Here is a 22,176-nt window from a genome sequence, read left to right on the forward strand (position 1 = left end):
TGGACGGAGCGGAGTCTGCGCTCGGGCCAATCGGAGCCGTCCATTGCCAATCCATCTTTTCCTCGTCAAGCCGCCAGCTCCCTCGTCGAACACGGCCCCTTCAACAAGCGATCCTCCAACTTGCTCACCTCCGGAGCTCACTGCACGAAGCCCCTCTCCCGGAGAATCTGTTTAATTTCGCTCCATCGCTACATACGGTTCCCGCCAGCGTCGGCCACCATAGTACAGGAGTAGCCGCCTGTCGAGGATGGGGAAATTCAACCTCACAGCACTCCGCGTGCGGAAAACCGCAATTGACTCGTTCGCCGCTGGGAAGAAAAACACTGTCCCTCAATGGGCTAATATTGTTGGCGATATTCCCCCTGCCCAGATTCTTGTGCGCGATCGACCTCAGCAGCACCAACTTGTACGGCAACGCCTGAAGACTCTACCGGGAAATTCACGGCCGTCGACCGTATTTTCAGTCCAACAGAAGCGCGTGAAGCCAAAGAAAGCCAGCCGCATGTTTTTGCCCGTTGAGATTAAGTACGAGGAGGATCACCTGCGCAAAAAGTTCTTCAGTGATCACCCTTGGGAACTAGCAAGACCTAGAATTCTTGTCGAGGTTTCTGGAAAGGACTTTGAGAACTATGACTGGAGTAGGATGCAGCAACCAGGCAAGAAGCTGGATGGCGAGAGGTACGTATTGCTCGCCTGGAGACAATCTCTTAGTCAGGTTATCCGTATTCGTGGCTAACTTTCAATTTCCTAAAAGTGTCGTACAACGACAGTTGTGGCTGTTGCATAACATTCCCGACATGACAGAGAATCGTGCTTACGACATCGCGCGCCGCGAATTCTACCGACTCCGTCTGCAAGAAGACATTCAGCGTCGAGTAGCTGCTGAGGAGGCGGAGGCTACAGGTGCCGTCTTCGGGCCTAGGCGCCTGGATATTGGTATGGAACTTGAAAACCAGCAGTTCGAGGCCTGGAAGTCATGGGCGAAGACGGAAGCACAGATTGTCGACCAAGTGGCAGGCGAGGAGGATCCTCAAGATGTAGGCGAGAGCCTTCCTTGATTGACTTTTTTTGTCTTGCAGTCGGCTCTGGACTGGGAGGAGGTAGTTAAACTCATGGCTCATGTATATTACTGTACTCTGTTCGTTTTGTCTTTCCGCTCTTGTATAAATCTCCCGGCGAGTCGTTACATGATGGGGAGCAGCATTTGTTTCGGTATACATTTAAAATGCGCAAAAAAATCCGAAAACAGAACGACTTGAATTAGTCTTGAACAAGATAAACCAAGGCCCATTGCTGAAGTGTATCAAGTTGGTCTTTATTGGACTGTTTGGCAAGGTCAGGCGCTGTTTCATCGGAGACCCGAACTTGGGGTTCTCCGGCCGTTTCACCTCAACCTCAACCTCAATTTGTTCCACCCATACCTGCGGGCACAAGAACACATGGTATTTGCAGCAGTTTTACTCAAGGGGTTGGATGCTATTCGTATCATATTTGCTCTTTCAGATGAGGCTGCAAATTCGGGCAATGTTTCGCTAACCGCCTAGACCCTTCCTATGAGACAGGCCCATCGCGGTTAAGAACCACACGCAGGGACTCTCAACACTTTAATATCTACAACCCTTTAGTCTTCGTCTCAGTCTGCAACTGTTTGATTACTATATTCTACACCCTCTTCGCTCCCCACCCATCAAGATAGACGAGCGCGGTCTGTCCACCCAACGGACGGTCTCGGCCCCGGCTTTGTTTCGCGCTTTAACAGACTCGATCCTTCGTTCGTCCACGCTGCTCTCGATACCTCGCTCTTCTCCATCATTAGGTTCTCTCGTCCGGTCTTATAGCTACATCCCAAAACTCCGCTGTCGAACATGCTCGGTTTCGACCCAGACATTTGCTGCGGAGATCTTCAGGTTGTTTGATTGATTGCCCGAGGGGTCAAGAGTGAACGCATGTGTTGGGTGGATAAATCGCCGCAGTTCTCTTCCATTTCATCATGATTTCTACCATGGTTCGCCCGGAGGATACTCTGAGAATGCCTCGCTCATACCGAGACCTCGAAGAGGAAGATGCCTGTCGACATAACCCGGAACCAGCGGCGCCCTCCTCTTCATCGTCATCGACTACCGAAGGGTCAACCAAGAGTGAGGATGAAGCCACATTGGTCAACGAGTCTATCGGGGATACAAGCAGCAAACCTGCAAAGTCGCGTGAACCGCTTACCCCGGAAGAAACAATCCAGCTTGCGCGCCGAGCGGTGGAGAACGGAATTCAAGAAACGAAACGCTCCTTGGCAGGAAGTGAGGCAGTTGGTGATGTGGTCAAGCCGAAGTTGACCATCGATTTGGGTCACTCAAACATTAGTCGCATCCCGGAGCCAGTTGTGGATGCTATCAAGGATGAAGTGGAACGGTATGCAGCAAAACAGCGCCTCCCGAACATTAGGCGCAGGGAATTTATTGAAACTTCTTTTCATGTTGAAGCTGACTCTGCCGTAGACTCTCTTTATGGAACAATCAGCTGGTGCATATACCCTACCGTTTTGCAGAGTGCGCTCATCTTCGGTATCTCAATGTCAGATCCAACAACTTCCGTGAATTTCCCAGAGGAGTACGTCCTGTTTGCTTGGTCCTTATCTTAAGATTTCTGACTTTGTTCAGGTGATCAAACTGCCGCTACTCGAGATACTGGATTTGAGCCGCAACAAAATCAGCCAACTTCCAGACGAAATCAAAAAGTTGACCTCTCTCCGGGTCCTTTCGGTAATGCAGAACCGTCTCGACGATCTACCACTTGGTGTTTCAGATATGAACAAACTTCAGATCCTCAAAGTAGCCGGGAATCCTCTGCGGCATCCGCTCCGCAAAGCAATAGAAACATCTGAGGCCGAAATTGCGTCTTCGATAATGAGTGATAATGAGAAGGAAGTTGCTTTAACAGCTGAGTTAAAGAGATATCTCAAGACGCGGCAGCCTGCTACCACTAACGACTTTGAGAAAAACAACGAAAGGTATACTTAGCAATCTTAACTGGCTGGAGACTGGAGCTAATTTTGACTGTATAGTGACGGAGTCTTGGATACTCCGAAGCCTGTGAAAAGGGGAGGCAGCAGTCGCTTCCCAGTCATCCCAAGCACCGGCGACAGCGCTGATCCCAAGTCCCCGTCATTGACCCGGCCGCCTCCCATTCCCCTCAAGTCCCATTACCGCATTGCTTCTGGACATGGCGCTGCCTTGCATGGCCTCCAGCGACCCGGCCTCATCCCGGGGGCTAACGAGCGGAACCGTAGCAATAGCGAGGGGATTATACAAGCCTCCTTTGCAACACGATCTAAGCGCATGGGAGTTGTCAGTCGGAAAAATACGGACTTGGGCACGTTGGATGAGATGCGACCGTATCGAAATAGCCATCTCCGTGGACTCAGCTATGGCTCTATCCTTCGGACAAGGCCATCCATCAGCAATTCTTCCAGTCCTAGCAGTCCAAGGGAACGCAGGCGACCCAGGGATGGATTTGTGAATCGGATGTCGAGCCTGCCAGAGCACAAGGGCGAATGGGAAACTGGAGATCCGATCATCAAAAGTGCTAAAGGAATTCTATTCGCCCTTTTCCAAGTTCAATCTCATGTCTATGCCCTGATCAACGTGATAAAACGGGATGACCACCGGCGAAACAGTCTCGAAATTGTCTTCTATAATGCTTCTACGCATGTGGACAGACTCAACGAAGCTCTTGAGATGGCAGAAAAGTTACGTGCAGATGATGCAGAGCCCATGCGAGCTTCATACGAGGCGGTCAAAAGGGAATGCGAGACGTGTATCATGGCATACTCTCATGTTGGAACGCAGTTACGCAATAGTCTTGATAGAATTGTTGCCAACGGCGACTCACGCTATATCCGCTCGCTGATGCTTATGATCTTCGGGAGCGTGGTTGAGCTTCGCAACGCTTGTGCTTGCTTGGAAGTGCCCGTTGATTCTCGACCGAAGCCTACCGCAAGACCCGCAGTTCCTGAGATCAGCAGAGAGTCCGCAGACTCTGACAGGTTCCATGGTCCAACTGTTACCCCAACGCGTGGCAGAGAGCCGTCGTTCTCAACCCGTCGGCTACGTAGCGATACAACAATTCTACATCCACAAATCGGCATGAATGGGCCATTACCAGCCTCAACGACATTCCAGTCCGCCGTTAGCTCTCCGGGCTTTGCTTCGACGCCGTTTAGCTATGGGGCGCGAAGCCGGTCAAGCAGTCGATCAAATCATATCAATACCTCAATCCCCTCGTCTCTTGCTACTCCTCGGTCAGGCGAATCGTTCCCCCCAATGCCTACCTCGGTCGTACCTAGAATCAACCCCTTGACGGGCTTAGACGAGATAGAAGAGGAGCGAATCTTCGAAAAGATCTTCTATCAACTTACCGCTGCATATACGGCTGCTCTCCAAGCATTGCCTGTCGCTCGCCGCCACTTCACAAGAAACTTTGAGGTCGCGGAGCAAAATCGAGAATTTGAACACATCCAAATGCTCTGGAACAATCTCATTCGCCGCTGTCGAGTATGCTTAGAGGTATCCGAAGCTCTTGGGCTTCGTCTGTCCAATATGAAAATCAAGGAGCCAGGCGGCGGGATGCGAAACCAGCGCGAGTTTTGGCAACTTTGCAAAGCCTTTATGCAGTCTTTTGTCGAGTTAGTAACGGACATGCGTGAAGTGCGGAGCATGCACCTACTCCCATCTGAAGTGATTGTGATACTGCGACCGGTCCAAAAGTCTAGCAGAGAAGCAGGTCGCTTGATTGAGGCTTCTCCATGGTCCTATCTTGCAGACATGGCCCCTGGGAATGGTCCTCCGGCTATATACGGACCACCCTTGCCGTCTCAAAATTCACATCAGCAGCAGCTTCATCATCACCACCACCATCACCATCAACTCAACACAAGCCTATCGCCTTCTATTACCCTCCCTGCAACGCCCCTTAGCGCCGCTCTTGGGCCAGCAGCACAGGCGACCGTACCTTCCACACCCGCAAGTGCATACAGCGACAAATTCTTCGAGGGTGACGTCTTCCAGCGAGCCGACTCCTTGCTGTCAATGCCAAACCAGGCACCGTTCTTCTCACGACGATGATCCGCTCATGGGTAACGCCAACCCCGCGCTTTCGGTTCTTTAGCCGTTACACAGTCGGATCGTCCTCGCATTCGCCCTCCTCATCCTCAATTTTTCCCTCGTCACAAATGGGTAGGGAAGAGTGTAATGTGAACACAACCCGAAAATCCCCCGTACCTTGTCCATCCACCCCGCTTCATTGGGAGTGGGGCTGCCTTTGGCAGGACCGCAGACAGGCTAGGCCCTCTCTAGCTCCTAATCCTAAGGCGCCGCATTGGGAGTCCTGCATAAAATACATTTCCCAATTGAGTGAGCGCAGACGCACGGTCCTCGTGCTTTCGCTTCTCGTCTTCCAGCCGGATCCGCGGAACACCAAGACACCACTACTACTGAGTGCTTATGCTTACTTCTCGGGTCCTTCCCGCTAGTCTGTATATTTACTTCGTAGAAGTGGCTGATTGATAGAACCGGTTAGACTATACAGACTTGCCATATTTCCTTGTTATGTCAGAGCTCGTGAACTATGAACATGTGTTTGTACATTTACATAGGGGCACTAGCTGCATGGACCTTATTTCTATTGCTCGCTTTGATTCACACTAAGTATTGTTTTTTCTATTGCGACATCGCGAGGAGTCTCGGGACGGTGTGCAAAAGGATTGTTGATGTGCATGGCGTAAGTGGTCAGGTAATATATTCGAATTGTTTGGAGCGGGTACTATGTGTCGAGTTTCTTTGTATGTTTTCTTACTTGATTAGCGTGTTCATTTTATATTTTATGTTCTTGTTCAAGTCAATTGTCCTAGCATATGCACGAAATGTATTGAATGATTTACGAAGCGAAACAGGCAGCAAAAAGGACGAGGACCAGGGCCCCATGGGCAGGAAGTCGCGGAGTATATCGCCTAGGGAAAGCCAGAAGTCTCGCCTAACAGCCGTCCATTCTTTAAAACCCCCAGCCGGCCTGTAAAAAAACCTCGAGTCGAGTCCGAGTCCCGTTCGTCTCATCCTTGCCATGTACGGAGTACGCACACTCTGCATCGCGTGCGCGTTAAGACGCAACTGGCGACAGCAACAGAAGGAATAGAAAAAGAAAGACAAAAGTACGATAACAAACAGCCCGAAAAATCAAATAGCTCCGAACAGGCCGAGGAATACCAGCAAGTCGGAAAGCAGCGCGCACTTCCGAGCTAGCCTCTACACCGTACCACTAGGTACCGGCCACAACGACGTCCTGCACATAAGCAAACATCTCACGTGGCTTGCTGAGGAGAACACTGTGACCCGCACCCTTGAACCGGTGGTACGTTACACCGCGGTCGGAGACCCAGTTCCCGGCTTCTGGGACTGTCAATGGGCAGGTCTCTTGGGGACTTTTATTGTTAATGTTGTGGTTGTGCGCGCCGTTGCTGTTGCTATCTCCGCGGGCATGTGAGGCGGATAGCGCCGGTGCGGCGTCGTCCGAGTAGAAGAGTCGGTTTATTGGAGAGGAGAAGCCTGGGCGCCGTTCCACGTCATGTTTTGCAAGGTGAGTTTCGCGCCGTGGTGATTGATCAGCATGTCGTACTCGCCGGAGTAGAGGTGGAGGGAGATGTACGATGTGACCAAGTCCGGGAGAATAGAGTAGACAGGAGGCAGTGGGGGTTGGCCGCTGCCAAGGGCGATGAGCACAGTTTCGATACAGTGTCGGTATGGTGACGGCGCTGGAGCGCCGCTGTTGGTAGGGCTGGTTGCTGGCTGGGGAGTTGAGGTTGAGCCCGAAGGAAGCACGTTCAGCGCCATTTGGACGTCGGCACGGCTGAAGTACTGGGTGACAAGACTGAAGTGGTCGATTGTCGATCGTGGCTGATGTCGTAGATGTCAAAGTCGCATGGCTGATTGGCTCTGGTATCCATGTAGTCCCATGCCGTGGAGAAGGTTGCACATGGCCCATAGCAAGAGGAATGGATTGCTGTCTGTACCTCTTCAGCTGTTGTCGGTGCGGTGCTACAGATACCACTGAATATATCGCTAAGCCAGCCCCGATGCTTAAAGTTCAAGCCCTCTATATCTCCGGGCATATGAATGGTGCCCTCAGGAGGAAATTGGGCTGCTTGTGCCAGGATGTCATCAAAGCCACATGTTTTACTTGCCTCTTTGAAAGCAGCGAATATGTCGTCAGGCAATTGAAGAACGGACTGCTGCGATTCTAAGAACTTTACAATCGTGACTGACGCCATGGCGGCTCCGTTGCCAATCGTTCCATCCACAAAGGTCATAGACCGGATGTCAATGGGAAATGAATCCTTGTTGTTGACAATGGTGGAGGCAAAGGATGGTATGTATATGCCAGCCCACGACTCTCCCATCAAATGCACCTTCTTCGTCTGGAGATGAGGAAATGAGCGAATAACGATTGAAGCCAGTTGTAGAAGTGGGTGGTCACGATGTCGTTGTCAGTGGCCGGGTAGGGCTCGCTTGCAGTCGAGAATCCGGTCCCGACGGGCTGGTCGACGTACAGAACATGTCCGAATTTAGTCCATGAATACGGATTTGCAACCACGCGAGTTAAATTGCCATCGAACGAGATCGGGCCATTGTCGGTTGTCAGCGCTATCAAGGAAGAGCAGCCAGGACCGCCATTCAGCCATACTGTTCGGAATGTTGTTAGTGCAGGCCTGAGGATCATCTATGCATATACCGACTAATCAAATTATCATCATATAGAGGGTCTTCGGCTTGAAGAAGCCAGAAAAAGAGAGAGTTCCCGGGTTCAGCATAGGGACGGCCAGTCCTCCGGCCCAGCTTGGAGGGAGAGGAGGTCCGTCTGGCAGGGAGTGGACTGTGAACTGGGAGACATCTGGTGCCCCGCAGGCTGGAGCAAAGAGTAAGAATAAGACCACCGTCAAAGCAAAGCTCAGAATAGAATGCATGATGCCAATGCTATTGTTCAATGGAGATACACCGTAGCATGAGAGAAGTCGTCTTACATGAGGTCGCTGGGCGCGCGATGTTCCCGAGAAAGAAAAGAAGGCACAGTGTTTGTTCGCCAAGAGCAGTAGAAGAGATCCAGAAGTAGTCCAGCCCTGGTGCATGTGGAAGTGAACACTTTCCATATCCTGACCTCAATAGGCTCAATAGCTAATTGAGGCCGGAAGTTGATATAAATCGCGGCCCATTGCTGAAAAGAGGTTCAAAGGATCATACCGAGCGTATGACTGAGTACCCTAGACCATAGATAGTCGAACAGATGCCTTGCTTCCTTCACCTTCATCTGGTCCGAGACTCGCTAGTCTACCGTTCATGATGAATGCAGGGCAGCTTAGACACTGTAGTGACTGTACAGCACTGTTTCTGAACCGTGGTCAGGCAATCGATGATTGAGCTGCTCTGAAATGGAAGATCAGCCTGCAAGTCTCTATTGAGCAGTTGGTGCATGATGAAATCAACTCAAAATGGAGGAGAAGATGAAGAGGGAATGGGAAGAATAAATGTACTGCCTGTATTTAATTCATGGCCTGAGGCCAACTTATTCTGGCAAGAAGTGACCAAGCTTACGGGCTATCACGTGATGGCATGGGCTCTTGGATTGCTTTAATCCTTGGGTTTGTCTTTTGAGCTTCATCACTTCGCTTTGGTTTTCATCATCTTGCTCTCAATTGTTACTAGACAACCAAGGGTATAATCGATATATCTTTGCTCGGCGCCACCTCCGCATTCTGCTGGAATCATCCGCCGCGAGATGGCCACGCTCGAGTCCTAACCGGTCGAGGTTAGGCCATGCCTGCCCCTTTTCTCGGCCCTAACGTGGGTGCCAACAATCCTGGATGATAAGAGCAGTCGCATTGCTGGTGCTTCGCGGTCTGCGTTGGTTTGACACGACTCGCGAGGACGGGAGGCAAAGCGGGCATGGTAGCCTTGAAACAACGCCGTTTCGCGATAGCTGGATGTAAACAACTTTCAAGGTTGTTTCCAACCAAATGGCATCCGTCTCGACCCGGCGTGAGAATGAGGCGACCTACCGTGTGATGTGCGATAAATTTTAGTCTTGACAGTAAAGTGAGGCGATAGACGGCCATACTCTGCCGCTCCTTATTCGCGTGCCGTCCTGGAGGACCCAGCCACATGATTCTCGAGACTTTGCTCCGTACGCCGTCCTTGAATGACCTCGCCATCGACCCGTGGAGCGGGAATCAGGATATCCAAGGCTTGACGGGGAAAACATACCTGAAGCGGTCATGCTCACGGTGAATTGCACAATATGCCTGTCAATTTTGCTATCACCCCATCCCGGGGCGGCGACACGACGTTACTCTGCTAGGGTTCCCTCGAACTCTTCGCCACAAATCGGCAATCCCCATGCGCGTAGGTTGTTGCAGCATTACTACTTTGTACGGGGCATTGCAATTGAGGCTTCGACCGCCGTGCAGCATTTAGTCATGACTTGGCTCCCGGTCGGTAAACCCGTTCAAAAACGGCGTGTAACGCGATATCATGATATCACGAATCCCCAGGAGTCGCCTGCGGTTCTCCATATCATCGCTGAACCGAAATGTCGGTGACAAGAATGGGTCTCCGCTGGGGCTACGGAGTATAATTATAGACTTCAACTCAATTGCTCGGGAGGGCACGATCAGCCAGCTCACACAAAGACAGAGCTGAACTTAGAAGCGCAGTAAGCAGACGGCATCAGAGTAAGAAGGCAACTAATCGAGGAAAGTCATGCGCTTGATAAAAGGAAATGTAGTCGACATTGGAACGGAACGAAGCCGGTCGGCATGTTCCGAGACAGTGGAGGAGCCGAGATTCGACCCAGAATAATATCGATGATGCTGAGTCTGCTGGTCAATGATCAATTGATCACTGATCACTTGGTAAGGCGACAAAGTACTACTCCGTCTGCTGGCCTGATGGGATGAGCCTGTCTGGAATGCAGCGGTGATTGCTTTTTCAATGCGGATCCTCATGCTCCAATCTTCAATTGTGCTCTGAGGTGGCTGCAGCACGGTAAGGTGCACCCAACGCCCTAGGAGCATCCTTCGAGGACAGACCGGTATAGGAGTCACATTCCAATGTTAAGGTTCTTGCAGTCCTGTTTTCGGATAGGGGCATGAGTTTGTGTCCAGCACACTCCTTGGCCTCCATTCCTCTGGCCGTCGCCTCCGGTCTCATCGGCGCTCAGCAGGGATTCCACTTACAAGTCAGGGCGGCCACAGATCCATCTTTGCTTGTCTGCTTCTGGCTCTCTCAGGTCTCTGATCGTCCCTGAGGCCGCTTGCAGACAAGCCTCACCTTTTTCATCTCCCTTTCCCTCTCTTCTTAGTCCTTTCTTCTTCTTTCTCGATTCTAGCATCTCATTTCCAGCTTCCTTTGATATCAATCGGTCCGTCGCATTCCAATTGCTGTTCTCATCCTCCTAATCATAACCCCCCAGCCACACTTGTCTGATCTCAGTAATAATAGACCTTTTGTCTCTATATCCACCCGCTATATCTGTTTTATCTGTTTACTGCTTTCATGTTCAGAACAGAGTAGTAGTATGTCTCCTTTACCTCGTCATTGGTCTATATCAGAGCGCCTCGTCCTACTTCTGGCTCCTTCCCTATGCTCCTCTGACTGATCTGCTGAAGTCCTATACAAGCAGTCGCCGCCAGCGCTTTGTTTGCTGCTCTTTGACCTATCCGCACTTTGTCTGCATCTTCCCTTTTATTGATTTCTCTTCGCTTCCTTCCCTCCTTTCTCTTTACCTGCTCTTCAGACCTCTTCCGTCGTTGTTGCTTTTCTCTTGTTCCCTCTCCGATTCAACCGGTTAGCTCCTGCTCGAAAGGAGAGAGCGAGCGAAAAGCAACCCAAGAAATATTCCGCACTATCATCCATTGTTCTGGCATAATCATTGCCTTTCTAGGAAACCGCTTGGCGATCGATCATTCCTATCTGCAGGTAAGTTTGGAACATCTCCCTACCCCTGCCTTACCTTGTTTCTCCCCTAACCAGGCAAGGACTAACCAAAGGGCTTTTACGAAGGGATTCCATTCTGCCTCGGTTGATCGACCCGACAACGGGGTAAGGGTCGCTGACAGTGCCTTGCGTCCGTAGAAAGGACATGCTCGTGACCCTAACAACTGCTTAGCGTGCTACCACTATTCTTGGACTTCATTCTCCTTTGTCTCCAGGTTCTCCTGCTACCTCCGCAACCTTGCCCTCCACCGCCACTTGGGTTTTCGTGAATCAGGCGCGAATGCAAGATGGACCTCCAAAAGACCAAGGAAGCCCGCCGTCGGGACGCACCGGGGAAGCAAGAGGAGGGCTCAGAGGGACCGCTGGAACCCTATAACGGAAAAGGTCACTCAAAAGAGTCGCCCAAAGCCAACTCTCTAAGTCGCGGTTCGGACTCGAGGAATTCAAACGAATCTGCAGGTGGCGATCGTCGACAGCAGAAAGAGTTCTACGCTCAGCCTGCTAACCAGTCCTCGCCGGCGCTGGCGCCGAGCTCGTCCAAGGCTTCGCAATGCGGACACTCGCCATCCTCAGTGGCCATTGATATCCCTGCGGCTCTTGGTCTCAGTCTTAAGGAGACGGATTTGTTGATTGCAGCAAACAGGTACCCTCCAGTCACCAAAGGCACGTTGAGCGAGCTTGATTTACCTTGCATCATGAGCAACATTAACCTCCGCATGGATGCCAACTTCGACCGCGACCTTCACTTCAAACCCGATCTCGACGGCGAGAAGGGCAGAAAGAAAAGAAAGGATGCTGCAGACTATTGGGATGCGATGGCGACTGAGATCAAAGTTTATGCGTTTTGCGCATCCTGCGGAGTGGATGACAAGCCTGAGAGCCACCACGACGAACGGCCAAGCTTTGAGCCCCGACTCCCGGGCCTTTTTGAGACCCTGCAAGACGTCCTCAAAACTCTTGTTCCAGAGCGCGACCATCCTAATATCATGCAAAATCTTGAGGTTCCTCTGTTAATGCAGCAGATTCAGAAAGGAGTCCTTGACATGGTAGGGATTGCGAGATGGCTCGCGGCGCTGCTCAAGACACATTGCGCGCCGATGCGAGACGAGTGGGCGGATAGCATGGTGAAACAGATTACCTCCGGTTCACAATCACAGAACGCGGCGGAAATTGTCCGTGGTCTTCAAACCCTGTTTGCAATCTTAGAGGCTATGAAGCTGGATGTCGCCAACCACCAGATCCGGGCATTTCGTGTCCTTCTCATCGAGGATACCATTCCGTTTCTTCAGGAATACTTCAGGAGTAAGATTGCAAAGGGTGACTTTGAGGTTGAATCTTCTCTACTTTGGTATCAGGATCTTAAAGAGAGCCAGCTTCGGCGGATGAAGGAGCCCGCACAAACCGATAGCTTTTGGCCGCTCTCTCTTCTTTTTCAAGGGTTAAGTGAGTTCTTGCTGCAATTTCAAAGCCCTGATGCATTCCCCGACACCTTCGCTTTTGATGCAGAACGGCTATGGCAACTGCGAGGCGGATTACAGAATGCCATCAATCTCGAAATCTGCTGGTACATCTTCCAACTCTATATCCATTCTCGGAAACGGTACCTTCACGCTCCGACACAAACTTACGCCACTTTTCGGTCTCGCATCGGGACGTTGATGGAGGAGACCGAGGATTGCATCAGAGGATCCTCCCCGTGGTTGAAGAACGTGCGGTATATCGCGCTCGAAATCGCTCGGCTTGCCGCGGATTGTTGTGGTGACGACAACATCTCCGATGATATTATTGGTCCAATCGAAGGCTCGCTCGAATGGCACCTGTCAAACGAGCATGGGCTGTTCCAGCTCTTCCAGAGTTCTCTTCGAGAGAAGCTGCTGAAGGCCACATTCAATACGGCCAAGCGCTACCTCAATATGTCGCCGCTTGCCATTTGCGAGGCTCAGCGGCCATGTGCTCAAACCGCCGACCAACACTACGATATAGAGCGCATCGCGACAAGATTAGCGCACATTGGCGTGCTGCACTGGAGAGTGTGGGCGCCCATGCTCTATGTGCGCGAAAGCGTGCCAATGACGGAAGAGTCTATCTTCCCGTCTGAGACCGATATAACAATGACCATAACATACGATCGCCTTCCGTTCTAGCTCGAGACGTCCAAGGCACCCGCAGAGCGAATAATCATCAACCCATCCTTTGTCTCTTTATGATTGCAGTTTAGCGTCTTGCATGGCAATTGCAGGTCTGGCGTCAGGGCATATATATGTTGGCGGCGTCGTTTCGGGCATTGCTGTTGGAATAGAAAGCATTCTTGAGTTATACTTATGTTTGATAATAATACGTACCGCAAGGCTACAATAATATATTATCTTCACTGCCAACGTTCAAACTTTATGTCCCCTGACTCGGCGTAATTCCGTAGTTATACATTTGTCTTACGTAATCACCCTACATGGATAAGTCAACTTTTAAGGCTATTAAACATTCGGCCTGAGTCAATAACAATAGCCGGAAATCCTCCGTTCAAGGAGCGTAAGGACTTTGGCGCTAAACAAATGCGTCTCACCCTGCGTCTCCTGGGGAGATCTAAATCAAAATCATCATCACAAGTACTCGATCATTATGCATCATCTACATCCCGATTCCCATGGCTTTCAACCCTGAAAACAAAACAGCTCCAGCATCTAGCTCAAAGGACAGGCCTCCCCAGCTCAGGCACCAAAGCTGTTCTCTTGGAGGAGCTGGAGACGGGACTGGAGCTCTATCGGGAACAAGATGGGCGAGGGGTAGCTTCGAGCAATCGGACCCCTAAAGCCGATAGAAGGAAAGGGGGAGCGAAGGAAGAGGACGAAGGGCTGAGAGTCCTCAGCATCGACATGGGAATTCGGAATCTAGCATTCGCGGTGTTGAATGTGCGTGGGTTCGGCCCTGATTCTTTCCCTGGTACGCTGGCTGAGATGTTGGAAGAGGGCAAGTCTAAGTCAGCGTCGAAGCGGAGAGCTGGGAGGGACAAGGTGGAAGTTGGTCTAGAGGCCTGGCGACGGGTCTCGCTCCCCCTAGACCGGGGCTTCTCAGTTGAGGAGTTCGCGCGGTACCTGGATACCTCTATATTCCCAACTTCAAGCTCAGCCTCTTCATCGACAGCTGAATCTGCAGGCGTCGAGACGGATGACACCCCATCATCCACCGCCAAACCGGCAAAGACGAAGGCGAAGGCGAAAGCAGAGAAAGCCCCCTTCTCCCTTCCCGTCTACGCCACCCACGCGCACAGCGTCATATCCGCCCTCTTGGCCAAGTATAACCCAACGCACGTACTGATCGAGCGCCAACGATTCCGATCCAGTGGCGGGTCCGCGGTGCAGGAGTGGAGTTTGCGCGTCGGTGTGTTTGAGGGGATGCTCTGGGCTGTGTTGCATTCTTTCAAAATGCAGCAGTTGCAGGAGGAATCGACTCGAAGGATAGGGCCGGAGGTCATTGCGATTGAGCCGGCGAGGGTGGGGAGGTTCTGGGGTCCTGCTGCTACATCTTCTGCTTCTGCTTCTGCTTCTGCCTCTGATGCTGATCCTGCCTCGGACGATGGCACCGCAAAGAAGAAGAGAACGAGCAGCAGTCGTGAAGGCAAGAAGCTTAAAATCGACCTTGTCGGGTCATGGCTGGAGAAAGGTGTCTTTTCATACCCAGCACCCAGTAATAGCGAGACTGTCCGGCCTTGGGTAGATGCTTATATGGCGAAGTGGAAGAAGACTCCCAAGTCAAGAGCAAAATCTAAGACCAAAGCCGAGGCTAAGTCATCGGATTCAGATTTAGGTGTAGCTGACATTGACATTACTAAGCTTGACGATATGGCCGATTGCCTCGTTCAGGGCGTGACGTGGCTCGAGTGGGAAGGGATGAAGGGGAGGGCTGTGCGCGACGGCATTGGAGGCGTGCTTGTTGGTGTTGATGTTCCAGCTTGATTCGATAGTTGCTAGCTGACTGTTGTGTTGTGCTTGCGAGTTGTTTTTGATGCGCTGTGATAACCCTGACGTAGGACATATTTTTTGAGCGTCCGCTTATTGGGATATACTGTGATACACCGTAGGCGAAATGTATATAATGGAAGTAGGGTGAATATACAAGATAAGCGGACCTTATCATATACATCATTGGCTCAGATTGGACTACAGGTATGTCAAGTGTATGTAGTACAATGCTGACGGATGGAATTTACGATCGTCAATCGTGAACGGTAGCTTTTAACATACATACAAAGAAGTATAGTAAAAGAGTTGGTCAAAGCGTAGAACCTAAGATTCTACCAGAAGAAGTGAAGATAATCGCAGAGAACGTACAACAATAAGGAAACAACTCTAAATGACGCTGAAAACTGTCAAGAAATGGTATCCATCGCAGTATTCCCTGAATACTTGAGCCAGACCACTCCTGTTGCTTGAACGTTCAAGCGTTTAGAGGTTGCGACGGCGCCAGTGGGTGGGGTAAGGCTGGCGGCTGGCGGTCACGAAACCAGAGGGCTTAGGGCTGGGGGTAGGGAAGGCGCTGCCGAAGGGAGGGCGGGGGAAAGGCGAAGGAGTGGAAGAAGGAGTGAAGGTAGGGGCAGCGGTGCTGTCCTCTTCCTCATCCTCGTCGTACTCGTCGCAGTCCTCGTCGTCCTCATCCTCGTCATCCTCGTCATCCTCATCGCTAGAGCCGGAGCTAGGCGCAGCAGAAGTCTGTTCAGGGCTTGCATTAGAGATGGTGGAGATCTGGAGGTTGGTGTCGGGCGAGGTGTAGGTAGCAGCAGCGGTGGGGTTCGCAGTCTAAATAGATTGTTAGCAGACGACTTGTAGAAGATCGAATTAAACGTACCACAGTAACGGTGAAGGATTCGGTGACAGTCACGGTTTCCGGAGCGCAGCTTTCAGAGTCGGAGTCTCCAGAGCCAGAGCCAGAGCCAGAGCCAGAGCCGGAGCTGGCGGTCTCAGAGGCAACAGGGGTGACAGTGTAGACTGCGGTGGTGGTGGAGGTCAGGGTAGTGTCATCCCCAGTACCAACGGCATCCGCGCCAGTAGGAGTCTGGATTGGTCAGCGCTGCTGTTTTATATCATTTACGGGGAAATACTCACGGCGTAGACAGTCTGGGTGCGAGTGGATGTCTTGTGGATGGTGGTCGTGACGACACTGGTCACGGTACCCTCAGTGGTGGTGTAAGTAATGGTCTCATAGTCCGAGGCAGCGCTGGTGGTGGCTGGGACCTGGGTAGTACCGGTACCAGTGGCAGTCACAACGCTGGTCGAAGTAGATCCGTTCTCGGTGATAGTGACGGTAACAACCTCGGTGCTGACAGGGGGCTGGGCAGTGGCTGTGACAACAGTGGTGGAGGCACTGCCGTTCTCAGTGTAGGTGACAGTCACGGTCTCGGTAGTAGGAGCACCAGTAACGTAGGCAGTGCTGGTAGCAGTAGGGCGGTCGATGGTGGTGGTCACAACACTGGTGATGGTGCTTCCAGTCAAGGTGTAGGTGATGGTCACACAGTCCTCGGTGGAAGTGGGAGTAGCAGTAGCCACTGGGCGAGTGACGGTGGTCGTGACAACGCTGATGGTGGTGCTTCCGGTCAGGGTGTAAGTAAGAGTAACACACTCTTCCACGGGAGCGGGGGTGGGCGTGGGGGTCACGACAGCGCTGCTAGAGCTGGGGCGGATCAAGGGAATGCTGCTGCTAGGCTGGGGGATGACGCTAGAGCTGGGCACGGAAACAGGGGCGGAAGGAGTCTCAGGCGCAGGGACAACGGGGGCTGAGGGAGACTCGGGAACAGGAACAGCAGAGGTCTGCTCAGGGACAGGAGTGACAGCAGAGGGGGTCTCAGGCACAGGAACAACAGGCACAGAAGACTCAGGAACAGGAACCGCAGAGGTCCCCTCGGGAACAGGAACAGCTGAAGTCTCCTCAGGAACGGGAGTAACAGCGGACGGGGTCTCGGGCACAGAGACAACAGGAGTGTCAGCAGGAGCCGAAGGCACAGGAGTCTCCTCAGAAGCAGAAGAGACGGAAGTGTCGGCCTCTGGGACAGGCGCAGTCTCAGTGGAAGCCTCAGGGGTCGGGTAGACGGTCACATAGTCCGTCGTAGCCGGGGTTGTCGTGGTCTCACTGCCACTGCCGCCAGGCCTGACAGCCCTGCGGTGGAAGAGGTTGTCGTGGGCACGGTGGCCGTGGGTAGCCTCGCTGGCAACAGCCAGGGCACCCAGGAGGGCAACAGAGAGCTTGGGAGCAAAGCGCATTGTGGACGACAGTCAATGTCTTCTGGTAGGGAAAGAGCGGCTTGAGTGTCGGGCTTGTAGAGAGCGGGAGCGAGAGCGAAATCAATTCGCTGAAGCAGGCTGAATGAGTGACTGGAAGGAATGAACGTGTCTCTGACACTGAGAGAGTGGAAGCGAGAATGCTCTACCAGAGAGGAACTCGAGGCGATGAAGAGGGGAAGAGGGAGAAGAAAAAGAAGGGGGGAGGGAGGAGAGGAAAGCGTTGCCTGGCGCCGCGTTTGATTAAATCTGGAGACGGCCAGATCTGAGACGCCCCAATGGCCAGACCTTAATATTACGCCGGATTGTCCTACGCCCGGAGAGTATATCCTTGTTCTTCTTGACAGGCCGATGCTAGCAAACTAATTGGATTCTCTTATTGTCCCCAAGGCTGGGCCATGGCTCTAACGATATTGATTGATGCGACTCTGCTGCGACTCTGAGGGCACAGCAATAAAGTCGTGACTACTCCGGAACACTCTACTGCTACTGTGAGGAACACTAGGGAATAGAGTCCGAGGCCCCGGTGGCAGGCCCGTTTGGCTCGTTTCATCTCGCCATTTCGACCCCACCGTGCTTCATCAGCTCATCTCCTGAACCTGGCCGGCCGCGGGCAACGTGGTCACCGCTGTTAGATTGAGGCCACTTGAGGCCATGATTGAGATGACACATCCCTGCTCGCTTGTCTGGGATGCCTGTTGTTAATCTTGCACGAGGATCGACTGCAGTTACCAGACCACTGTCGATCATGACAATCAGCCGTCCATATCGGAGTGGAGAAATGGTGATGAGTCCAAAGGTCAAACTCAGGCACGGTCAGACTGTGACTGTGATGATATGCCCCTAACATCTCCGTCCCTGCATATGTTCCTGGCCTGGCATCGATGGGATTGATCTCGGCGCCTTGGCCATGTTACCGCTGAAGGCTGACATGTGCGCCAGCGTTTCAAGCGGCAGGACTGGGGCCATTTCATATTCGTGGTTATTATAACTCAGCCACATCATCTTGCAGGAAAGCCAATCGCAGGCTTGCATTCAATGTCTAATTTCCACTTGTCATCCATGGACCACGAGGTAATCGGCGCCTACAACAAATGGCTTTGGGGAGAACTTCAGTACGGTAGATACCGACCGTCTGGGTATGCATCTGTCGTGGTTCCGAAGTCAGCTTTAAACCCACTGACTGTTTCATTTGCAAGGTCATTAAAAACATGGAGCCCTCAATTTATCACTTTTCATCCTGAAACCCCCATCTCAAGGGTATGTATCAATTTCATCATAGCGCCCGCGGCGTCCGCAGCTGCGGTTGAGACTCAAATGCCCCGCACGGAAGAACAGACTCACCCTGCGACTTGCGACGAATCACCTCGGCTTCATCAACAATGGACTCCTCGTTCGAGACGTTCCGGACTAGACGGACTCAATACAGTTCAGCCCTGAAACGCTTTCTCGACTCCTCAAAGGACTTCGAGATCATCACATCGGTGTCCCATGGCGGCGCTGAACCCCGCGCCCCGTCATCTGCAGAAGTCCTCCATGTTCTGGATTCATCATTCAATCCTCCAACGCTCGCCCACCGTCGCATTGTGTGCTCTGCCATCTTAGAGACCAGAAGTCAGCCTTGCCGCGTTCTTCTCTTACTCGCAACCCAGAATGCCGACAAGCCGTCCAAACCGGCCTCTTTCGAGGACCGCTTGATCATGATGCAGCTCTGCGCTCAGGAGCTTCTGACATTCCTAGAATCGGATGTACCGGCCGCGGACCTTCCTGTCATTGATATCGGCGTAACAAAGAAGCCTTACTTTGTGGACAAAGCAACGGCGATCGAGACTGCGGGTGTGTATCCCGATGGCACTCGGCAGGTCCATCTCACCGGCTACGATACTCTGATCCGTATCTTTAATACCAAGTACTATCCACCGGAGCATACCCTCAAACCGCTGGAGCCATTTCTTTCCAAGCACAAGTTGCGAGTGACCATACGCCCGGCTGATGAATGGGGTGGTAAAGCTGAGCAGGAAGCCTATGTTGCCGACCTAGCCCAGGGAGGGCGAGGGAGCGAGGGAGGCAAGCGGGAATGGGCTCAGCACATCCAACTTGTGGAAGGGAGAAAGGCCGACGAACGAGCCGTAAGCTCGACGAAGGCGCGAGAAGCCACCCAGACGAATCCGCAAGACCTCGACTGGTTAGTCCCGGTAAAGATTCGAGACTTCATCCTCTCAGAGCAGCCATACTCGGAATAACTCGCTTGAATAGACAAATAGAAGTATAAGCTCCTCGTACATGGTAATACATAAATATCAATACCCAGCCAAACACCAACCCATGCTCAACCGCATCTGATATAACCATAATATACATTCCTCCGTTATCAGACAAATCTAGCGAGAAATCCGCCGAATCCACCCAGTTCGTTCATTCTCTACTCATCATCCTCATCCTCTTTCTTCCCCAACGTATATGCCAGTCCGCCGCCAACCATATTGGTCAAACAAAGACCCATTGTCACGCCCCGCGTGATCCCGCGCGCACCCCATTTCTTCATAAACGGCTGTCGTCGGCGCCCCGCGAGCAGAAGGTAGAGACCTGACCAGGCGGCGCTCATTCCCGCGGTGTCTGTCTTGAAGCCTGAGATGTTCGCATAGCTGGTGAAGAGAAGGATTGGGGGGAAGAGCATCGGTAGCGTCTGGAATGGTCGCATGTATTGCGCTGTGATGAGGGATGCAAGGAGCGTTGGTGGAAAGGGGTTTTCTGTAGATGTCAAAAGTTAGCAATTGTCTGCAAGGATACCGAGGAAGTACAGGTTTAACGTGGTCGTCAAAGTTGTGGTTGCGTGCGGTGCTCACCTCCCCATGCTCTGAATTGCTGGACGAGGGTCTGTTTCGTCTGTTCCATTTTTGATTGCTGGTCGGCCGTGGATTGTCGGGCGATAAACCAAAGCTCGTATGATTTTGAGCACGCTCCGTAGGATTATATTGACGTATGGGTGCTTGGGAAGCGATGTATAGAAGACTTAGATAGCTGTAGAATACACCGCCCGGAAGAAGCCCGGCGACGGCCTTAGCGCAGAACCGAACCTCAGTCTCACCACGTTTATCAATCGCCATAATTCCGCCTACGCCAACGCCGGCACTATCCACCTGTCATTCTACTGGTCGCTTCACCTACCATTGTTTGTCGACTATACAGCGCTTGTGTATGGATTAAACGCAGCATATATTCTCCTCCAAAATCCAACGGTCGCCATCACAGCCCGTACGCTACAAATCGCGATATTCCGATCACAAACGGAGACGCACTATTAGCCACCGTTAAGCCTTCAAGAAGGCTCACTCGATATGCCGTCGGCTACTGCATCAGGCGCTGACACAGGGGGCTCAGCGAGTTCCCGAGCACACAATCAAGGCAACCAGGACCGCAAATACACACCCGAGCAGAAGGCGGCCGTAATCCGGATACGAAAATGCAGCGCGACGGCGTTCTACGAGATCCTTTCGGTCGAGAAGTCGGCAACGGACAGCGAGATCAAGAAGGCATATAGGAAATTGAGTTTGGTCACCCATCCTGATAAGAACGGGTATGAGGGGGCGGACGAGGCGTTCAAGAGTGAGTGAGATACGCGAATGGCAGTTGGCTTTCTAAATTGCGAAATGTGTCTGACGAAGATTCTGGTTAGTGGTCTCGCGCGCATTCCAAGTCCTGTCGGATTCGGATAAGAGGTCGAGATATGACAAGTTTGGCGGGGATCCTGATAGTAGGTTCCAGCCGAGCGCTGGTCCTGCTGGTGCTGGTGCCTCGCCGTTTGGCGGCGGGTTTGGAGGCGGCGGTTTCCCTCGAGGAGGTGGTGGCTTTGAGGACGAGATCTCTCCTGAAGAGTTGTTCAACCGGTTCTTTAATGGTGGGCTTGGTGGTGGCTTTGGGCCGTTCGGTATGGTTTCTGTCTGCATTAAGTCTAGGGATTGTTTACTGACCCGATTATAGGTGGTCCGCAGTTCGTTTTCAACATGGGAGGAGGGCCTGGCTTCAGGGTGCATCAGTTTGGAGGAAATCGACCCCGGAGGCGCCCTCGCGAAGATGCACAGTCCGAGCCTACTCCGTCTGTCGCATCTATGGTTCGACAGCTCCTTCCGTTGATTCTCCTCTTTGTGCTCCCTTTGCTTTCCTCCCTTTTCTCTAGTGGCTCTACGCCCTCCGGGCCATCATATCGGTTCGACCCCATTCCGCCGCATACTCAGCAACGGACAACGCCCGAGATCAAGATAGACTACTTCCTCAACCCGAAAGATGTAACCGACTTTAGTTCCCGAGAATTTCGCAATCTGGACAAGCAAGTGGAAGTCGATTATGTCAAGAAGCTCAGGTACGAATGTGAAGGAGAGATCCTCGCCCGGGATCGCATGATTCAGGATGCGCAGGGCTGGTTCTTCCCTGATGTCGAGAAGATCAAAGAAGCCAGAGCAATGGAGCTGAAGAGTTGTCGGCGGTTAGATTCACTACCGCTGAAAAGAAAGTACTAAGTGACGTGAGATGACTGTTTGATACTCTTGATTCTATTTTAATTCTCGTTCGCGGTCGTCTAATGATCATTATTCTACTTCATGCTATTTGGATAATCATGTAGATATTGGCGTTGCATGGATGAAACCCCCAATTCGAGCGATGGTTTCTTTGTGCCATCAAGTGCATAAAGGCAGAAGATGGAAGGTAAATGATGTATAGTGAAAGTCTGAATATAACCTTTCTTAAAAATATAAAAGAAGGGAAGACACTCGGCTCGAAGTGAATCTGATATATTCACTACTCCTGCGGACTACAACTCCGGCTCCAACTGACTTAGTAAGATTTCATCGCTGCAGGCGAACCTCAACGATCAT

General features: G+C 51.9%; 10 protein-coding genes across 10 annotated transcripts; 7 read left to right on the forward strand and 3 right to left on the reverse strand.

The window, feature by feature from the left end:
- Nucleotides 1-91: 91 nt before the first annotated feature.
- On the forward strand, nt 92-1,251 carry rsm25 (mitochondrial 37S ribosomal protein mS23). Its single transcript, XM_073724022.1, has 2 exons — nt 92-678; nt 755-1,251. The coding sequence occupies exons 1-2, from the start codon at nt 248-250 to the stop codon at nt 1,056-1,058; spliced, it is 735 nt and encodes a 244-aa protein (XP_073585212.1). The 5' UTR covers nt 92-247; the 3' UTR covers nt 1,059-1,251.
- Nucleotides 1,252-1,767: 516 nt separating this feature from the next.
- Nucleotides 1,768-5,368, forward strand: BDW74DRAFT_133405 (putative cell morphogenesis protein Sog2). The gene is made up of 4 exons (XM_073722336.1): nt 1,768-2,406; nt 2,493-2,604; nt 2,655-3,004; nt 3,059-5,368. The coding sequence occupies exons 1-4, from the start codon at nt 1,991-1,993 to the stop codon at nt 5,115-5,117; spliced, it is 2,937 nt and encodes a 978-aa protein (XP_073585213.1). The 5' UTR covers nt 1,768-1,990; the 3' UTR covers nt 5,118-5,368.
- Nucleotides 5,369-6,186, forward strand: BDW74DRAFT_133406 (uncharacterized protein). The gene has a single exon (XM_073722337.1). It carries the CDS (start codon nt 5,620-5,622, stop codon nt 6,064-6,066), a length of 447 nt encoding a protein of 148 aa, XP_073585214.1. The 5' UTR covers nt 5,369-5,619; the 3' UTR covers nt 6,067-6,186.
- Nucleotides 6,187-6,575: 389 nt separating this feature from the next.
- Nucleotides 6,576-7,315, reverse strand: cp9 (putative serine carboxypeptidase; the record flags this gene model as incomplete). Its single annotated transcript, XM_073728735.1, has 2 exons — nt 6,576-6,941; nt 7,058-7,315. The coding sequence occupies 2 exons, from the start codon at nt 7,313-7,315 to the stop codon at nt 6,576-6,578; spliced, it is 624 nt and encodes a 207-aa protein (XP_073585215.1).
- A 3,366-nt stretch (nt 7,316-10,681) lies between these two features.
- BDW74DRAFT_133446 (TCP11 family protein) lies at nt 10,682-13,424 on the forward strand. The gene is made up of 2 exons (XM_073722338.1): nt 10,682-11,015; nt 11,100-13,424. The coding sequence occupies exon 2, from the start codon at nt 11,321-11,323 to the stop codon at nt 13,175-13,177; it is 1,857 nt and encodes a 618-aa protein (XP_073585216.1). The 5' UTR covers nt 10,682-11,015; nt 11,100-11,320; the 3' UTR covers nt 13,178-13,424.
- Nucleotides 13,425-13,502: 78 nt separating this feature from the next.
- BDW74DRAFT_150533 (uncharacterized protein) lies at nt 13,503-15,157 on the forward strand. Its single transcript, XM_073724023.1, has one exon. The coding sequence runs from the start codon at nt 13,586-13,588 to the stop codon at nt 14,984-14,986; it is 1,401 nt and encodes a 466-aa protein (XP_073585217.1). The 5' UTR covers nt 13,503-13,585; the 3' UTR covers nt 14,987-15,157.
- Nucleotides 15,158-15,475: 318 nt separating this feature from the next.
- BDW74DRAFT_176813 (uncharacterized protein) lies at nt 15,476-17,284 on the reverse strand (the record flags this gene model as incomplete). Its single annotated transcript, XM_073728736.1, has 3 exons — nt 15,476-15,826; nt 15,876-16,082; nt 16,133-17,284. 3 exons carry the CDS (start codon nt 17,282-17,284, stop codon nt 15,476-15,478), a joined length of 1,710 nt encoding a protein of 569 aa, XP_073585218.1.
- A 1,104-nt stretch (nt 17,285-18,388) lies between these two features.
- Nucleotides 18,389-19,641, forward strand: BDW74DRAFT_133583 (nicotinate-nicotinamide nucleotide adenylyltransferase). The gene is made up of 2 exons (XM_073722340.1): nt 18,389-18,441; nt 18,502-19,641. Exon 2 carries the CDS (start codon nt 18,685-18,687, stop codon nt 19,543-19,545), a length of 861 nt encoding a protein of 286 aa, XP_073585219.1. The 5' UTR covers nt 18,389-18,441; nt 18,502-18,684; the 3' UTR covers nt 19,546-19,641.
- Nucleotides 19,635-20,350, reverse strand: BDW74DRAFT_133586 (uncharacterized protein). Its single transcript, XM_073722341.1, has 2 exons — nt 20,149-20,350; nt 19,635-20,053 (listed from the first exon to the last, which is right to left on the reverse strand). The coding sequence occupies exons 1-2, from the start codon at nt 20,195-20,197 to the stop codon at nt 19,725-19,727; spliced, it is 378 nt and encodes a 125-aa protein (XP_073585220.1). The 5' UTR covers nt 20,198-20,350; the 3' UTR covers nt 19,635-19,724.
- Nucleotides 20,351-20,400: 50 nt separating this feature from the next.
- On the forward strand, nt 20,401-22,158 carry BDW74DRAFT_150539 (J domain-containing protein). Its single transcript, XM_073724024.1, has 3 exons — nt 20,401-20,908; nt 20,979-21,230; nt 21,284-22,158. Exons 1-3 carry the CDS (start codon nt 20,641-20,643, stop codon nt 21,817-21,819), a joined length of 1,056 nt encoding a protein of 351 aa, XP_073585221.1. The 5' UTR covers nt 20,401-20,640; the 3' UTR covers nt 21,820-22,158.
- The last annotated feature ends 18 nt before the right edge of the window (nt 22,159-22,176 follow it).

This window comes from Aspergillus multicolor, assembly GCF_047715735.1.
Source record: "Aspergillus multicolor strain CBS 133.54 unplaced genomic scaffold BDW74scaffold_8, whole genome shotgun sequence".
Lineage (NCBI taxonomy): Eukaryota > Fungi > Ascomycota > Eurotiomycetes > Eurotiales > Aspergillaceae > Aspergillus > Aspergillus multicolor.

Coding starts and splice junctions, on each gene's coding strand:
- BDW74DRAFT_133586 (XM_073722341.1), bottom strand. CDS start 20,197: ATGGAACAGACGAAACAGACCCTCGTCCAGCAATTCAGAGCATGGGGA. Junction 20,054..20,148: donor GCAATTCAGAGCATGGGGAG/GTGAGCACCGCA, acceptor TGACATCTACAG/AAAACCCCTTTCCACCAACG.
- rsm25 (XM_073724022.1), top strand. CDS start 248: ATGGGGAAATTCAACCTCACAGCACTCCGCGTGCGGAAAACCGCAATT. Junction 679..754: donor AAGAAGCTGGATGGCGAGAG/GTACGTATTGCT, acceptor ATTTCCTAAAAG/TGTCGTACAACGACAGTTGT.
- BDW74DRAFT_133583 (XM_073722340.1), top strand. CDS start 18,685: ATGGACTCCTCGTTCGAGACGTTCCGGACTAGACGGACTCAATACAGT.
- BDW74DRAFT_133406 (XM_073722337.1), top strand. CDS start 5,620: ATGAACATGTGTTTGTACATTTACATAGGGGCACTAGCTGCATGGACC.
- BDW74DRAFT_133405 (XM_073722336.1), top strand. CDS start 1,991: ATGATTTCTACCATGGTTCGCCCGGAGGATACTCTGAGAATGCCTCGC. Junction 2,407..2,492: donor ATCAAGGATGAAGTGGAACG/GTATGCAGCAAA, acceptor ACTCTGCCGTAG/ACTCTCTTTATGGAACAATC. Junction 2,605..2,654: donor TCCGTGAATTTCCCAGAGGA/GTACGTCCTGTT, acceptor GACTTTGTTCAG/GTGATCAAACTGCCGCTACT.
- BDW74DRAFT_150539 (XM_073724024.1), top strand. CDS start 20,641: ATGCCGTCGGCTACTGCATCAGGCGCTGACACAGGGGGCTCAGCGAGT. Junction 20,909..20,978: donor GGCGGACGAGGCGTTCAAGA/GTGAGTGAGATA, acceptor GATTCTGGTTAG/TGGTCTCGCGCGCATTCCAA. Junction 21,231..21,283: donor TGGTGGCTTTGGGCCGTTCG/GTATGGTTTCTG, acceptor ACCCGATTATAG/GTGGTCCGCAGTTCGTTTTC.
- BDW74DRAFT_150533 (XM_073724023.1), top strand. CDS start 13,586: ATGCGTCTCACCCTGCGTCTCCTGGGGAGATCTAAATCAAAATCATCA.
- BDW74DRAFT_133446 (XM_073722338.1), top strand. CDS start 11,321: ATGGACCTCCAAAAGACCAAGGAAGCCCGCCGTCGGGACGCACCGGGG.